The 19009-nt window shown below is 42.0% G+C and overlaps 1 protein-coding gene across 1 annotated transcript in view; it reads right to left on the minus strand.

Annotated features, from left to right (window-relative positions):
• Positions 1-19009, minus strand: part of ITGB5 (integrin subunit beta 5) — a 102841-nt gene that overhangs the window by 48258 nt on the left and 35574 nt on the right. Inside the window, exons 5-9 of the mRNA XM_054971479.1 lie at positions 13492-13660; positions 9799-9960; positions 7335-7430; positions 6617-6706; positions 1666-1800 (exon numbers count right to left, since the gene is read on the minus strand). Of these exons, the coding sequence (XP_054827454.1) occupies positions 1666-1800; positions 6617-6706; positions 7335-7430; positions 9799-9960; positions 13492-13660 (652 nt within the window). The remainder of the gene's footprint in view (positions 1-1665; positions 1801-6616; positions 6707-7334; positions 7431-9798; positions 9961-13491; positions 13661-19009) is intronic.

Consider the following 19009-nt stretch of genomic DNA (forward strand, 5'->3'; position numbering starts at 1 on the left):
TGCAAATTTTGTTGGGATTGCTTGAAAACTGATCCCCCCCCCCGCCCAATAATCTGCATAGCTCCCAGATAGTTTTCCCACACAGGAAATAATGGCCAAATAAATCCAAGATTCTCTGATCTGTCTTTAATGGATCAGAGAAACTTCCTGGATTTAATGAATCCTGGGTTTTCTGGGTTTTTTTGAGATCCCTGAAACTCGAATCCAGATTTCCTGCTGCTTGGGTTTTTTGTGGGGGGCGGGGTGGGTGGGTGCACATCACGACAGATTTCTGTGGCCTGGAGATCAGTTGTAACGTAGGGTGACATTACCTTCCTATATGCCAACAGACAGGACCATGTCAAAATATATGGCATTTTTTATTGTCACACTGATAGATACAGCAGTGATACAAACTAAACCCAGTATGAAAGATTTTTCTCCATGTGAAGTGAGGGCTAGTGGCTTGGACTACAAATAAGTATTTCCTCTTTCATGAGCACACATTTCCATGCCACTTGGAGAATGAGACAGTGTTGTTAATTTAAATAAGGGGGAAGGGGGAGACAGACTTGAAGGTCCATCCAGTGACAGAAATGGGAGGAAGGGAGTTATTTGGTAAATTTGAAGGGAAATAGGAATGCAGATGTGAGGTGCCAGCATTGTTTCATGTTTATCTATAAGCTTCTTTCTCATGCACTGAATTCTTCTTTTAGTTTGAAAAATACAGGCGGCCGGGGGGGGGGCAGTCTCTCTGCCTTTTTCAAGAGTTCCTGCAAATGCTCTGCTTTATTGGAATGCAGCCTGCTCTGTTCCTGTATGCCAGATGGCAGATGGTAACTCAGCAGCAAGTTTTGCCAAACGGAAACACCAGCAGTACCGACCCTGTTTCAGAAAAGGGACAGAGAAGCTCAACTTGAAAGAACTGCAAGGAGAAAAACAGATCAGAAAAGACTCTAGAAAAGCCCCTGGATTACAAGTATTGTCAAAGGTTTCCCAGGAGCAAAATCAAAGATTAGGATCACAATACCAGCTGTATCTTTTACAAAGGAACTAACTTAACCTCTGTAAAGATAAACTGCGAATATCCTGTACAGTTTAACCATTAACCTGTTAAGAACAGAACATTGTGTTGAAGATGTCTATGACAGCAGAGCCTAATTCATGCCATTTATCGACTCCTTTGGGGTTGATGTATAGTTTGCATGATCAGGGCATGCTCACATAGAAGATTATGCACGTAGGCCATGGTTTACACATAGAAAGTTGTACATGAAGTGAGGAAGGTGAACAAGTTCCCTGAGTTTGCTCCCACATTTCCACGGTATGCAAAATCTATATTTCTGACCCATGCATGCAGCAGATCTTAGTGGCAACTGAAGAATCAGTTGTAACGTAGGGTGGAAGCAAAAAAAAATGGCATTTGTAAATATTCTAGGTTTCCAAAACAAGGAATCCACTACTCTAGCTTTGTCTAAAAACATAAGTAGTGCATTTTTATTATTTTTAAATGGGTTGCAGAAATGTCCAGGCTACTGAATAACTTTTAAAAGCAGCACTTGCACTTCAGATCTCTTTTCACGATAATTTCTTACCCCCTTTAAGTGACAGAAGGAAAAGTGCCGTAAGAATCAAAAGTTAAGAATCAAACTTGCAGGTGCTTATTAAAATGAACAACAAACTCACTGTGTCTCCTATTTGAAGACCACCACACTTTCTGACTCCAGGATATGACAAACCATCCTGACAAGTGGCTGTAAAAGCAAGGTTGAGACCCTCAGGACTGTCCCAGACAGTTAACTCTACTTTAGACCGAATGCTCTAGAAGGGAAAAAAACCCAGAAAAAGTCCCATTAGCTCATACTTCCTCCGTCACATCCAGATTCTAATCATGCTTCAGAATACAAAGATATTTTTGAGGGCATAACATAATGTGCTAAGAGTAAAAGTTACACAAAACAGTATAATGATACAGACCTATTCTTATTTTTCATTATAGACCTGTTCTGGCAAGAATCAGAACTTGGTGAAATTGGGCCAGAACTTTGTAAAACTGAAAACATTAGCTGATCACTCGTTCTGCAAATTTTTTAACCCTTTGAAAAACAGGTGAGCAAAAAAGCGCCATTTTGGAAGTCCGTCGGGCTTCTTCAAAATATGCAACGAAGCGGCAGCTGCCTCGTGAGATCATCATCGAGTTTTCATCTAAAAGGATCCGAGACACTATCCTATACAACTCATATAATGCGGATCTGGATTTTCTGGGTAATAAAGTTAAGATACTGAAGGACGTCCCATTTTTAGTTCGGAAAAGAAGATTTAAGTATAAAAAGCTCGCAGCTCTTCTGAGGGAACGTGGAATAAAGTACAAATGGCTATTTCCGGAAGGTATTTGGTTCAGTTACAAAGATCAAGCTTACAAAATAACATCAGAAGATCAATTAAGGGACTTTGAGGACAAAAATCAAGAATTTCAGCAAGACACCAAGCAAGAAGAAAAGGCGAAGTCTGAAGGGGGGGGGAGGGAACGAGCACTGCGGCTGCAGCTGCTCAGAGAGAATTGCGTCCGAGGCCCGGGGGGGGGGGGAAGACTTAATTTGAATTGTAATTTGTATTTTGCAAGGTCAGCCACTCCATCAATATCATACAAAGTTTTAATTTTTTAATAATGGCAGTATGAAGGGAAAGCATTATGTGTAGTGTAGTGTTGTTATATGTTGCTGTTTTTTTTTTCTTTCCTTCCCTTGCCCCCCTTCTCTCCCTTTGTATTGTTAGTCGATGTAGTTAATAAAAAAATAAAAATCTTTGAAAAACAGGTGAGCAATAAACCACTGGGCGAAATGAACACTTAGGTGGGATTCACACATTCAATAGCAATGGGGCTGTCTCTGGAAAACATGACGGCCCTACATTAAACAGCGCTCACTTTATCAGATGTTTCATATGTATGTCCACATTTGTTACAGATGTCCAACTCATGCATCTAGTGAAGTCAGTTCTGCCTCACAAAAGTTATGTTGGAATAAATTTCCTTAGGTGCTACTGGACTTCTACTTGATGTAACAACTAACATGACTACTCCTCTAGAAATATGGGGTGGCTCCGCCCATTCCACTGAGCAGAGTTTAAAGACTTCCTCCAGTCTAAAGGGCTTTCTTCACACAAGCAGCTTTTCCTTCAAATGAAATTGGAGCTCCTTAAGCTGGAGGAAGGTTGGATCCATGTCACTATGATGGATCTAAGAAGAATTAACAAGTATTCAGTAACCAGGTTCTCCCTAAAATAGCACAATTTGGAATTAGCTAGTGCAGACAGATTGTTTTTCCTTAATACAGGAAAGATGGCTATTGGCCAGAAGAATCTTGACCAACTATCTCTGAGGTAAAGGACCTGTTGCTCTTGTATCCAAATACAAGAGCATCAGCAAGGTTTAAATCTTTATATATTCCTTCTGTAAAGGTAAAAAAGGTAAAGGTAGTCCCCTGTGCAAGCACCTAGTCATTACTGACCCATGGGGGACATTGCATCACGACATTTTCTTGGCAGACTTTTTTATGGGGTGGTTTGCCATTGCCTTCCCCAGTTATCTCCACTTTACCCCCAGGAAACTGAATACTCATTTTACCGACCTCAGAAGGATGGAAGGCTGAGTCAACCTTGAGCCGGCTACCTGAATCTGGCTTCCACAAGGATCGAACTCAGGTCGTGGGCAGAGCTTGGGCTGCAGTACTGCGGCTTACCACTCTGCACCACAGGGCTCTTATATTCCTTCTGTATTCTCCCCCAAAGAAACCACACTGAACATACTAACTTGGCAGCTGTGTGTGCCCTATGCTTCTTTGGCAGTCACCCAATACCTACACTCATACACATGTTTGATGCTTCACTCACATATCCACCCTGCTCTTGTACCTCTCCATTGGCAACACTACAGTGTTGGAAAGCAAGCAATATCCTACTAGTTCTCCAAAGAAAGAGGGTGCAAGACTAAAGAGTGGCTGATCTTTTTATTAGGATCTGGGAGATCCTGCTCTGGGCCCCTGGGAGAAGGACAGGATATTTAAAAAAAACTAATGAAGAGAAGTAAACTGTACCCCAAACTACATCCGTTTCTGACTAAATTTGTGAATTCTCCAGTATTATTAAGGTGACTTGCTCTTATTAAGCTAAGTTTAAGAACTTGGGTCCAGGGAACAAGACTCAAGCTCAGGACTGGCAATCCAGACAACCATAATACTATAAGACAGACAATCCCTGACATCTTCAGGAAAAGAAGTTCAGGATCTCTAGGAAAATCTTAGAGTTATCATTACTAGGTTAAATGTGCTATTGGTTTGATAAAGCATCACTATATCTCTCTTAAGAGGTGAGGAACATCAGTGCTTATAAGCTAAAGCTGAGACAAGAGGCCACAGAATATTACCAAGTATGTATGCAGCTATGCAACAAGTAACATGTGCCCCTTTGTTCAGCTCCAATTATAGCCCAAAATACCCAATCAGGCTCCAACATGAACTGTCCAGTCATTACACATCTTTGGCTGCCTAAGCCCCACAGCAACCATGGCTATTCCACTGTTAACAGTGCTTCATGGGTAGAGACTAAAACTACAACGCTGGCATTCATGGGGAAAAAGGAAGTCATTGAAAGGAAGTAATAAACATTCTGGAACACTACTTAGTTGCCTTGAAACAACATAGAGAAGGCATTCAAGAAGCAGGATTTCCCTGAAGGACCAGTAAATAGGAATTCAAGCTGAAATATGAAATTGTTAGAACTACTAACAATAGATTATTCCAATACAGACTCAAGGGACATTGCCAAATACTATTTAAAGCACAGAAATCCCATACATGATTTTTCAAAATTTGTCAAATATGCATTAACAGCAGTAGAAACATAGCCCATTATAAGATTGGCATAAGATTATGGGTGGAAAGCAAAAATTGTCAGGCAGCTGTCAGTCATTGGGTACAGTGGGAAACCGAAAGAAACAATTTAAGTAGGGGCAGGTCAAAGAGAATCTGCTGTGTTATAAATGTTTGTTCATACACTACAGTTCCTGGTATAACATAAGCTCAGTCCTCTCACTGTCTGGGTGCCATATATGCCTTTTTTTGTGATATGTTTGTGGAGTGCTCTGGTTGTCATGATTTGACTTTTTATTGCCACAATAAACCCGTCTTGATTGATAATTTTATTCCTACCTCTTTGAGACTTGCTCAATATGGAAAGTGCAGTCAAATCCAAAAGTATTAGACGCTGCATTATACCAGAAATAATTTATCACCATATAATAGAGCTACAGTAATCTAGTAAGAGCTAGATGCAAAAATGGGGAAGTGAATACAGCATTCCTGTTACCATTTTACATACAGATAACTGGGACACAAACAAATTTAACCAAGATCACACAGAAAACCTTGAGAATTCAGGTCTGTGGTTGTCCTACAAACCAGTCTCTGACACCCCCTCCAATCCTCCCATCAGCAGTAAATTAAGGAGCTGCTGATTTCTATGTCCCTTGTTGGTTGCTGCTGCAAAACCATTCACTCTTAGCTGGTTTCTATGCAGCGCTGGTAGTGGATAGTGCTTTTGATCCTGTGGGTATCTTGGATGACACGGGGGAAGTGGTTTCTTCTCACCTTTCTATTGTCTTTAAACTCCCAAGAACAACTCTCAGTCCATTCAACAATTTAATTAGATAGGATTATTTCTCAACAGAAGCTACCTCCAAAGACTTATTGGTGTCCAAATAAACACAAGCTGCAGAGGAAAACGGGGCTGTCCTTTTTTCTAACAGAATCCAGAAATATCAAACAGACTCATAATTGCCACATAAGTGTAATGTCCCACATCAGCATCTCATCACCCTTCATTGGAGCCACTCATGCAGAAAGTACATGATCAAATCAGCCATACATAACCAAAGCAGTACGCGAGCCAGCCTTTGTGGGAGTAACCATATCACCTATTTAACTATGGCATATATTGCCCAAGGGCTCTTTCCGAAATTTTGGTACAGGAGCCATGGAACATATCTCCTTCACACACAAAGTGGCTCCTTCTAACATTATCTTTGCTGTATGAGAGCCACTAAAGTGCATATCCTTTCTGCTGCGGCCAAGGGAATGTGAAAGGCACTGGGCCTTGCTGGAGGAACTCACAATGTGTCATGTCAGCAGTCATGGCTGAAGATCTCCTGAACATAGCTTCACAGCACAGGAAACAGCCCTGATACAACATCTCTAAGATGCAGAGGTAACGTAATCTTTTCTCTCAAAAAGATAAGAGAGATTTGAGTGACAGTTTTCGGCTTTCAGATTCAAAGCAGCACAACAGCGAAATTTAGGAGCAGTAAATAACGAGAGAGGGAAGGTGGCAAAGTATAGCCTGATAGCAGATCTCGGAAGTTAAGCCGGCTCAGTATACAGATGGAGGACCACCCAGGAAGACTGCAGAGGAAGGCAATGGCAAACCACCTCTGCTTTTCATTTGCCTTGAGAGCTCCTTGCTGGAGTTGTTGACAGCAGATATATATATATAAATAATATGGAAACAATGAAATACAGTCTTATCATTCATACTACAGTGAGAAAACATTGAAGAAGATCATTAAATGAAAAAGAAAACTTACATTATAGGCCTTGACTATGAGCTGAATAATATTCCTGGAGTCTGGATGTAAAATCTCTACTGTTGTTCCAGGAATTAGGGCTGTAAGGTTCTTTTAAAAGGAAAAGGAGACACACGCGCAGAGAGACTTGTGTTACTGAATCAGCAAAATATTCTGCCCTTAGTTTCATCAACATAATTAATCAGTGTCTACGAAAACAGGAATTATTGGTACCATTAGAATCTTCTTTTCAGAATAGGTAATATATTTGATACAAATAAACTAATATGAATGGACAGGGGCAAATTCTTTTAAATAATGGTATGTGAGGCTCTGCAGTAATATGGTACATTCTTAATAAGATTAAGTAACAACAGGTCAGGCTGAATACCCTTCAGTTGGCAATGCTCCCAAGCTAAGGATTAAATTCACAGCTATTTTAGGTGCCCTCGTGATCACTAACATTTATCTGTTTACTTTAAGAAGCTCACTGCTTTTCATTGAAACTGCACTCTGAAATTACCTGGAAATGAATTAGGGTCAGGATATAGGAATGAAGTGGCTAAGTTGCACATTCAGGCCTCAGAATGCTGTAATAATTTTTTTTAAATTCTGAGCTGCTCCTTCCTTCTCCCAGTCATCAGACTGGTAACACTTTGCTTAAGGAGAAAGGGGGAAAGGACCTGTTCTCTACTGCTCATCAGAAACTGTTCTCCTCTGCTTCTTCCATAGAATGTACCTTGTAAAGAACATAGTGACCTTTCGTTACTGCAAAAATTACGTGGATATTGTTCTCGGCTAGTTTCTCTCCAAGAAGTGCAAGGGAAGGATAGTCCTGAGGAAAGAAAGAGAAGTCAAGAAGAGGTTACAACTATTTCGATACGTTAAAAAGACGGCAAGTAGATACAATGTACCTCAAAAGATGCTCCACAAATATATTAAGCACCCACATTTTTTTAAAAAAAGATACAGACTGCTTTCTGGGTCCACAGGACACCAACAGAGTTGCAGTGGAACCTGCTATACTTGTTTCTCTCCCCTGGCTTCAATTGATAAAGGAGGAGCAGCATTCCTTACTTCAAGTTAACATAACAGCTGATTAACTATTTAATCAGAGGAAAGCTTGTTAAGAGTTAGCAAGTCTGGACAGACAGTCTGTAGCTCTAGCAAGAATAACACGAGTTTCCCTTGTAACTGTTATTTGTATCCTTCATTTCTTACTGTAAAAAATATTAATTTGTTCAAAAAGTTTTGACAAAGTGAGAGAGAAAGGCACTGATTGTTTGCACAAACAATCTGAAACACAAACCTTCATCTTAATTCCTCAGAAGTCAGAGTGATGTGCAATCCAGTCTTATGCATATTTGCTCAGAAGTAAGTCCCTTTGTGCCTAATGGGCCTTGCTCCTTGGTAAGTGTGCATAAGATCACAGACTTTAAACATTTTGCTGAACATATTAATTTCATTAATTGCAGTGGAAATTAGATGTGGCTAGATGTAACTTGTCTGGAGTGCACCCCTTGTCTCAGTCATCCTTACAACTCTGTGAGAAATTCCCATCTTACAGAGAGGAAAATAAAAAATACAAAGACAGCAGCTTAACCACGGCTCATAGACATGCAATATAACACAAGACTTGTCAGCATACCTCTTCACGTTATTTCCACACTGATACAACAACTGCAGGAATGATCAAGGAAAGTGTACATTTGTTTGCTTTGTTCATTCAGAAAGACAAAGAATATCTCTGTGTGATGACTCCAGCCCACTGCCATAAAGCAGCCAGTTAAACATGCTTTCCAATATCCTCATTAAAAAACACAATAATAATTTGGTTTGATAATTTGCCCAGCCCATGGAAACAACTTTATTTATGCAACAGCAAAGCATAATTGCATTCAGAAAGATAGGACACTCCCTGCAGCCCTTTCAAAGGTTCGTGTCAAAATCTCAAGATTTATTTTGTTTTACCGATATCTACAGGGACATATAAATTAGGGGTGTGCGATTCAACATATCCGTTCCAAATACACTCCCCCAATACCTTATTTTTCAGGTATATATGGGAATCCCGATCAAATTTGGGATTCTTGGATGTACCAGCATTGGCTTCCCAGAGAATCATCATGGTTGGATAAATAGTGCAGCAGCGCTCCCTAAAATGCAGTGTCATTCGTCTTCGAGAGTCACCTCCTCCCCCCTCTCTTCTTGGCAAGAAAAGCAATGAAAAGGGGGGGATGGAAAACACGAGCCTCACTTTCAGGGAGAGGAGTTCTGACAGGTGGGTTCTTCTGAGATTCTCCAGTTGGTCTTTGTTAGTTATTTTGGAGAGACTTCTTTTCCCTGGAGAAAGCATGCAAACCCCCCCCCCCCATAGGCTGCAGTGGAGAGTGGCTGGGGGGGAGACCTTCTTCAGGGGCCTGTAGAAGCAGACCCCTTGGCCCAAGTCACTTGAAACTTGGAGGGGTCTTTAAAAACAGGCAGCCACCAAGCTGCAATTTTGGTGTAGTTTGCTTTAGAATGGACCCTCTAGCCTCCTGGTAATTGAGCAACATGTTACAGAGAAAGAATGATGCTATTTTCATGTAATACATAGCTCTAGCCTGAAATAAAATACAACAAGCAGCACACTCATAGCTCACATGCCTACAAAGGACAAACACTTGCACCAGGTAGATGTTGGTAGCCCTTATGCATACTCCAAAATAACAGTACCTATGTCTTTTGTTACCTCCCTGCAACGCTGGGAAAAAATATTGGGAAGAAAAATCGGGTTCAGTTTTGCAGCCTTTATATGTGCTATTTGCCTTCAGAAATCTAAAAATGCCTCCTTAAAATTGGTTTAGTCATAGCAATCTCAGTAGTTGTGGAACTCCAAGATTCTCAGCATGTGAATAGTATACAAACTGTTTTTAAAGGAATTAGCACATTTCCTTTTGAAGCCTTCCTCCTCTGTTCCCATTTGTTTCTGCCTTTTTTTCCTGTATCACAAGCCACTTTGGGCCCTTACTGGGGACAAAGTGAGAAGTAATGTTGGGCGGAGTTTGTCTTGTCTGACATATCCAGCTCTGCACTTTGTCCTTTGAAACTAGAAGTAGTAATTAGAAAAAACAGTTTTACAATGATACAACAGGACTAAGCAACAGTTGTGAAGCTGACCATCAAAAGGTACAAGGGGAGGAAACAGTCCTATTTATTCTTACCAGCTGATTGGAGGCTGTATATTCATTGGCCTCATTCAAGTGACAGTGACCATCATGTGGCTGCACCAATCCACCCAGCTTCCCATCCAGGGCTATGTGCGGGACATCATCTGTAGTGAAGACGAGCAAATGAGAAGCCTCCTTCCGCCACCCAATCTCCTTCTACACAGAAACCAAACCAAAAGAAGAACTCCGTCAGTCTTCATTCATGAGTCAGCAGTTTCTCCATGCACCAAACTACTGTGCCAGGAGATACTTATCACTATGATCAATTTTACAGGGGAAAAGAGTATCATTAGGACCCTTTACACTCTCCATGGAAAATCCAAATTCAAGAGGGTTGTAAGCAGGCACCTGTAAAAATGTGAGCAAATTAAAGATACACTGAGTCTAAACAATTACACAGTAAGACCGTAACAGTTTACAACCAGAAACTCCAAAACCTGTGACTGTAATAAAGGAAGCAGAATCACTGACAAATATAGAGTAGGTATATGTCGCTTCAAGCCGCTCTGCCTTATTGCATAATATCAGCCATGCACGAAAATAATGAGCAGCACAATCTAAAAGTAGTAATTGCCTCATGGGGACGAATATGAAAACAGATCCTAAACATACAGCCCACTTCAATTACATGCTATGTCTTTGGCTGCTCTTGATTAAACTGTGCTCAACAACTTATTCTTCTTTAAGAGTGGCAGAAGTTTCCTCATGCACAAGGGTGCTGGTGGGTATGGAATTCTCAGCTGTCTTCCAGTTTCCCCACCACTAATCAGCATTCACACGGTTTTTACATAAGGGATGCTCTGTAAGACTTTATGCATCTTTCTGGCCAGTATCATAAGAGTGAGAGGGTTTTTTTTAACCTAGCAAAGAAGAGCACTGAAACCTTTAAACAGCTGGAACATTCTCCCTTGACCTAACCAATGAAACCAAGATCCAGCAAAATGCCACAGTTCGTGCCAGTGTCACAATTAATGTGCTTCGTCCTGTGTGTTCTGGAAACAGATCACAGGACCAAACAATTAGGCTGTAGGATTGCTTATTGACAGTAAAGTGTGGCAAAGCACATGCACACAAAATTTCAGGGTGCTCTGAAACACTACCCAACATTTTATAAGGAATGTATTGATTTAGAGTGGAGTTGTTTTTTACAGGTTAAAGTAGGAGATATTTAGATGTATTTAGATGTCACAACTGACTGTTATTAAGCTCCTGTCCAATTAAGCTGTAATGAATTGGTTTACTCTACGGAAATCAGGATTCTAAACCTCAGTTTAATGCTTGTTTGTGTGGTGTAAGCAAACACCAATTCAGCGTGGTGCCCACATTTACCCATCGTAGCAAAGTGGAGCTACATCAAGTAAGGAAGCATTCAATCAAGTTCTACATGTTAGTGGAGAAAAGAGGTTAGATGAGCAAGGGGAATGCCTGAGGCCAGCAACAAACTTAACTTTGTCTGATTAACATTTAATTGTATCTTGTCATAATGTCTGAATTCCACCACAAGCACGACACTCAGAAAACCAGTTTGCAGTCCATAGGCCAAGCCATAAATGTTCACTGATCCCGTATTATTACTCAAGTAGATGTTATCCTGCTACTGATTCAAACTCCAAAATCCAAGACGTGGCAACAAGCACTTCACGAGAACACTGGGAAACATCTCCATTTTCAGGACAATAAAAGCAAGGTGTCAAGAGGCTTACAGAAAAGCTAAGTGAGAAATTATTAGCAACAGGTGTAACACACCAATACGGTCTTTAGTTTCTCCTACACAAAGCAGAGCATAATTCCCCCTCCTGGGAAGTGATAAATATATTATCTTTTCATTATGCTGACAACAGTTTGTTTTGCCAGCAACGGAACTTCTGCCAAGGCAGCTGATGAGAAGCAACTGTGCCGGGACATTTAAGAAGCATGCTGTGTTTTGGTCACCACAGAAGCCTATTTTATAAATGAGAGCAGGCCACAGAAACTGAAGCTTGGCCAAATAGATGCAACTTATCTAACGAGGTTCTATTTCTTAACATAGTCCTGACATGCCTTACCGTGCAAATTACGTAAGACAAAAAAAAGACACTGAACAGTGTTTACTACACGCTCTTACAAAAAAAAACAAAACAAACAAACCTTGTTTATATAGGAAGTATATTTAATATGCCTTCCGACTTTGGTGGTCTCTAGGTTAGACTACTGTAAGGCACTTCATGTGGGGCTGCCTGTGAAAATGATTTCTACTGAGAGGAACAGGAAGGGAAAGGTATGCCAACAGCACACCATTGAGCAACATCACTTTCAGCAAAAGAGACGTGACTGTGCTACATTATCAGGTGAAACTCTGGTTTAATCATAAAGTTTTGGGTAAATCTGATAAAGTTGCCACAATGTAATGATGCCACTTTTGGTTTTTGATGGAAGGGCTATCATGTGCTGGTGTCCCCACCCCCATTTTTCTCTTGTCAGTTTGGGAATCGCTGGCAGGGAAGTGTGGCAAGCTATAGCTGTTAGCGGTCAGACCTGCCAGGATACATTTTGCTCTATAATTAGGCTGTCCTGCCATGTGCGCGATGTGTCCTGGGATCTCACCCCCATGCACCATCTTACTGAATGTCTGAGCCCGTCTCTTCTTGCTGGATGCTGAAATTGCTCCCCTTCCGGACTGGTAACTATTACCCCAACCCCTGAAACTATATCCAATCTCCTCCCTGCTTTTCCTAAGAAATTCTGAATGTGTGTTATGTATGTTCCTGTATGGTTGTTTTTGATACCCCTTTAATAAAAATAATTCTTTAAACACCCACTTGGTCATTTCGAGAGTGAAGAGACCTAGTATACATTGGTGGAGGCCTCTCCTCAGACCGCCTCTCCTTGCACTCTAAATCCCCCAACTTGCAAGGAGACCCCTCATTTGGATCACAGTGGGGGACCATGCCTGCCAAACTGTAAACCTATAGATCCTGAATACTTCAGGTAGCACCTTGTCCCATACAAATCTCTCTCAGAAGTATGAAGACAGACAATGAAGCCTTCCTTTTAATTCCAGCTTATATGGAAGCTAGGCAGGCTCTCAAAGAACAAGCCCATTTTAATAATAACAATATATCTTTGACATTCTTTTTGATGGCATTCTATAGATATTTTGTTTACTATACTTTGGGGAAATAGCCCTTTGCCATTAAGGGTTTCAGAGGCTGTTACATTTTAATTGTTGATTGTGGCTTTTACTTATACCATTTTGGAGGCATGAACTTAAAACTGATTTCTCAGCTTCATAAATTAATGAATTAACTATGACACAGTTCGAACAGCCATAGGATAACATGTTGACTTTTTTCCTGAGAAGTAGAATATACATAAATACATTCACACATAACAGGAAAGTAAGAAATAGTTAAAATTCTTCATTTTGTGCTTCCAAGGTGAGGCAGGAAGGACAAATCAGCACATCTGTCTTGAAGTGAGACATGTCCTGGGGGGGAAGACTGCTAACATACCTCACTAGTTGAATGATCCTTTTCTCATTACCCCAATAACACAAATTCTGCTTATGTTCACAAAACCACTTGTTGATTAATCTTTAAACAAATGTTGCTTATAACTCAAGTTCTCATTTCCAATATTTCTAGCATCAGTAGGTCACACAAAACTATGCTACATAATATACAACTCACCCAAAATTGTGTTACTTACCTCACACACAACAGCTTGAAGGATTGCATCAAAGCCACCTTCTGGGGCATCCCTATTACGGGAAACCCTCTGTTTCTGAACTTCTTCATTGAAACGGTCTACTTTGTCTGTGAGAGATAAAAGGTGCCGGAATCCAAAGGATGGAACGCAACTTGGAAATAACTTGTAACTAGAAAGCAAGGAAATGAAACAGGACACCAGATTTACTTCATACCATACATACAACTCACTAAAGTAGCTCACAAGTACACACATTCATACATATTTATTATAAGCCAGTTTGAGCAAGACTCTGAAGAGGGGGTATAGAAATATGCTAGAGAAACAGATAAACAGGCAGATACATTCCAATTTTACAGAGCTATGTTTCTGAATCATGTATACTGCAATTTAGTTGTTGATCTCATATTTTACACCATAAAGTTAAAATGATAAAGCCCTTGAAATCAGTTACTCCATTTTTAAGAAACTGACTGGGATAGTTTTATTGATGTGTTTTTATTAGTATGATTGGCTTTTATTTATTTTACTGTCTGGGTTTATTTCATTGTCATGAGCCACCTGGACAGGCAACATACACATTTTCTGAATAAAATCTTACTATATAATTGAGTAAGCATGTTTCAGACGACTCACTTTATACCCTGGTGCACCACCAGAGGGCGCTGCTGCAGAGGAAAGCCCAGGTAACTCACCATATCGCTCTATAAAACATGCCATGGTGGGAAGCCCAGGCAGGGAACAGGAACAGAGCAGGTGGCAGTGCCCTCCCTGTGCCTTAACCCAGCTGGTATTACGTGCAGAGCAGGGGGAAATGCCCACCCCCCTCAATCAGCTGGTATTAGGAGTAGAACAGGTGGTAATGTCCACCACCACCTTAACCCAGCTGGTATTAGAACTGGAGCAGGTGGCAATGCACGCCCCCTTCAGACAGCTGGTATTAGGAGTGGAGCAGGTGGCAATGCCCGCCCCCCACCTTAACCAAGCTGGTATTAGGAGAAGAGCAGGTGGCAATGCCCACCCCTGCCTTAAACCAGCTGGTATTAGGAGCAAGGCAGGTTGCAATGCCCACCCCCTACATTAACCCAGTTGATATTAAGAGCAGAGCAAGTGGAAATACCCGCCCCCCTTCAGCCAGCTGGAATCAAGAGCGGAGCGGGTGGCAATGCCCACTGTCTGCCTTAACTCAGCTGTTATTGGGAGTGGAGAAGGTGGCAATGCCCACCCCCTCCTTATAACAACTAGCATTAGGAGTGGAGCAAGTAGCAATGCCCACCCTCTACTGTAACCCAGCTGGGATCAGGAGTGGAACAGGTGCCAATGCCCCCCCAGTGCCTTCAGCTGGGTGGGATCAGGTATACAGCAGGAGGCAATTCCCTTCTTCCATTCACCCAGCCTGGACAAGAAGTGGAGCAGGTGGAAATGCCCACCTCCTTCAACCTACTGGAATAAGGCACTGAGCAGGCGGCAATGCCCACCCCACCTTCACTCTGTCAGAATCAGAAGCCAAGCAGGCAGCAATCTCTGCCCCCCTTCAGCCTGCTGGAATCAGGAACAGAGAAGGTGGCAATGCCCCCACCCCCTTCACCCTGTTGGGATCAGGAGTGGAGCACGTAGCAAAGCCCACTGCCCGCCTTCATCTGTCGGGATCAGGTGAGAAGCAGAAGATAGTGCTTGCTCCTCCCTTCACCCAGCAAGGAACAGGTGGCAATGCCCACTCCCCTTCACCCAGCTGGGATCAGGCTTGGAGCAGGCAGCTATGTCTGCCCCCCTTCACCTAGCTGTAATCAGGTGCAGAGTAGAAGGCAATGCCCATTTTCCCTTCACCCAGCTGGCCTGCCCCCCTTTACCTGGCCTGTATCAGACCTGCAGTAGGTAACAAAGCCCACCACCCCTTCATGTTGCTGAGATCAGGTGTGGAGTAGGTGGCAATGCCCATCCCACTCCTTCAATGGCCAGGATCAGTGACAGAGGAAGAGGGCCTGCCTGCCTGCCCACTCTCCCTTTTTTAGAGCCCATTGTATTTTTTCCCACAACGGGCTTTGTTTCTAGTAGATAAATGTTAATTTGGAAATGATAATTATCCACATTAGTAACACAATGTGCCTGGATTCAGTGGAATTGATTTACTAGTAAGCATGCTTATTCAGGAGGATTGCAGTTTCATTATGGTAAGTTATTGAGGTGCCCTGGCTTGGATAGCCCAGGTAAGCCTGATCTCAGCAGATCTCAGAAGCTAAGCAAGGTCAGCCTTAGATAGTAATTTGATGGGAGACCTCCAACAAAGACCAAGGTTGCAGAGGCAGGCAATGGCAAACCACCTCTGTTAGTTTTGCCATGAAAACCCTGCCAGGGGTCACCATATGTCAACTATGACTTGAGTTCACTCTCCAACACTTATTGGGATAAGGCTTTGAACAATTTCAGTGAAAGTAATTCAATGAAGCAGGAAGAATCTGACTTGTGGAGCCTTATTTCATGCTGCCAGTCCTCCCCCCCAGCCTTACATCCTACACTAGAAGGACAATTTGCTGCTTTCATGGATTTATTTCTGGCTCCTCCATTTGTTAATGCATTTGTTATGGGTTTCTGTTACAAAAAAATTGTTAAATTTCCCCCTTGTGATGAATTCATAATTACCTGGGATTTGTGGGGAACACAAAGTGGGAAAGAGGCATGAGCTGTCCATAACGAACAGCAATTGCTGCTAAAAGCTCAGTAACCGTGTTGGAGAAACACAGAAAAATGCTTCATCTTATGCAGGGCCAGTGTCAACACACAGTGAGTCAACATGCAGCTGCCAGGGCCTGTGGCTTCTGGTGGGGCTCACTGCTGCTGACTCATGCGCTTCCTCTGATGTCTGCACTCACACCCTTCCACTGTCTCCTTGTGACTGCTTTGTCACCTCTGCTCCCAGACGCAAATGCTGCCTAGTGCTGCTGAGGAAGGGCATGTGAGTGGTGCGCAAAGCAGCAGTATTCCTGGTGGCCATGGCAGTGGCACTTCTAGCTGCACCTACCACCTAGCACCACTGGGAAAGAGCATGCAGGCAGTGTTGGCAGCTGTGACTGCAGATGGTGGGAGAGCTTGTGAGTAGAGATGGGCACGAACAGCAATACGAACAAAAAAAAGCCACGAACAGCCCAATCTGCTGTTTGCGAACAAGCCGTTCGTGAGGCCCCATTCTAAACCAACAGGTGGTCGTTGCAAGCCTCGTTTGTTGCTGTTCATCAAGCCAGACAGTCCGGCACCTGCAATCAATTCCCTTGGCAACCGGAGGAAGGGATTGTCTGAACTCTGTCTGAACTCCTGCTGTTGCCCTGGAAACCCCAATCTAAGCCCAATTTAGCTTGATAGGCAGGTCTTCCTTTCAAGTGTGGAGCTCCAAATTTGTTACAAGGAAGCAAAGACCAGGGGGAGGGGGGCTCCCAGCTCTGACTTTGCAGACAGTGGAGAGGGAGACAGTCGCTGTTGGCATTTTGATAGAGTGCATTGGAGCTTGAATTTTCTTTGTGTGTGGTGGGACTTTATGCCAGTATTAGGAAGAAGGAAAAATGGCAATCATATAAGATAGAACACTAATATTTCTCCTTAACAAAACTCTGTTCTTAAGAGTATGGCACAACCCCAAATGCATGTGTGTTGATTCACAAGTTCAGGGTCATGCCATCCTAAATTATTTCTGCCTTAATGGTCAAAGGCAAGGTCATGACCCAGTTTCCCCTCACAAAATTATAAAATAATATCATCCTGAGCCAAATGGCTCCCTCAAAACAAAGTAATAAAAAAAACCTCATTGTTTATATTCCACACCGTTCTCCATGACAGACTAATTCTTCAGTCTTGTTTACATTACATAAATGTGTCTGTATTCTCGAGACACGATAAAACCTTAGACCAGAGTTTCTGCTTTCCTCTGAAATATGACGGGGGCCACAGCCAGAAAGATGAGGGCTAAATCTGATTGCCTACATCAGTTCTTTGCAAATTGGAAGCCACTGTCTGATATGAATCTCTCCTTCCGTTGCCAGTTTTAACCAAGGTTTAATGTTATGTCAGCTCCCAAGCTAAGCATTTCAAATTCTGGTTTCAAATCATGCTGCAGACTAAAACCATGCTTAGCACGATTCCAAATTTCCAAAGAGGCATTATTACATTTATCTTTTCCACAGAGGTAAGAAATTTTAGCCTTAAATAGGCTTGGCAAGCTGCTTATGCTGCTACAATGAGGATGTAACTGGTTGTATTGTATATAATCAGGAAGAACATCTTCTGAGATTAGAATGGGTATAGGTTTTTGACTTTTTTGCCTTCTTTGTAAACCTTTCTTCTATTGCTGAAACTCAGAGAGATGTATGATTCTCTTGCAACTGTACTCAGAGCATATAATGTTCTGGATGATATGCTATTTGCAAACAGACACACACACATACACATCAATAAAGATCAGCCTACAGGTCTCTTTCAAACCCTACAATTCTATGAAATTCTTCTGCAGTCCTCCATGAGATAATTGCAAACTGGACTTACATCACCTTTCCTAATAGCCAGAAGTCGCAAACAATGGCAGCATAGATGAAGCAAGTGCATACACTCTTCGCATACTGGATATAAGAATATCCGGCATATGTGCAGCAAAGAAGCTGCCCCTATAGCCTTGCATGTCAGGGTCCAACAGAGGTGAGTATGGCACTTTACATAATAGGCTTTGACTGAGCGACATGAGACAATCTTCACAGTGAAAATACTCCTCTCTAACGCCAAGGATTCATTCACTGCCAGGATTATTTCACCAATCAGGCATGCCAGCTGACTGACACTAGATACAAATGTCTTTATTAGAAGACGGTGGGGGCTTGAGCAGAGGGACTATGGTCTAAACAGTCATAAACTGCTAATAAGGTTGTCATCCTAAGCAAACTTCTCCCCAATTAAGTCCCATTGAGCTCAGTGGGACTTAATTTAGTTAACATACAAGTTGGCTGCAAGTTCTATTTCTTTAACAAGCTGCAGCTTGTGGGAAGAGCTACATCTTAAAGCAGTATGCATACTTGCCATTGATGATACAAAAGACCCCTAAATTTTGGTAAGGGATAATAGATATTTGTATTACCAGCACAGTATTTTGAAACACAGGAGACCCTGACAGGGATTAACTTGTTCCCTCAAAGTGAGAATGTTCATTTTTGATGTTCAAGCAACTGATACATAATATTTGCAAATGTCTGCTTCAGTTTTAAACACAGTTTCCAGTTATCATGGCTGTAGAGATGAGACTAAAAATGTATTGAAGTGGCAAACAGTTCAAGGATAAAACTCCAATGCCCTGCATGGCCATTTATCTTTTCTTCATGGTTTCAGGGTTGCGCACGAAATCCTTCTGTCTGCTGAAATTTACATCAGTGGAACAGGATCTCTCCCACCGCTGTAGATCAAAATGATTCCTCAAATGCTGCTTTTGGAGGGCCTGGGACCTCAAGAACAGCATGAAGGGGAGCTGAAGGTCTCCAGTGGCTAT

Source organism: Eublepharis macularius, chromosome 2 (genome assembly GCF_028583425.1).
Source record: "Eublepharis macularius isolate TG4126 chromosome 2, MPM_Emac_v1.0, whole genome shotgun sequence".
Taxonomy (NCBI): Eukaryota; Metazoa; Chordata; class Lepidosauria; order Squamata; family Eublepharidae; genus Eublepharis; species Eublepharis macularius.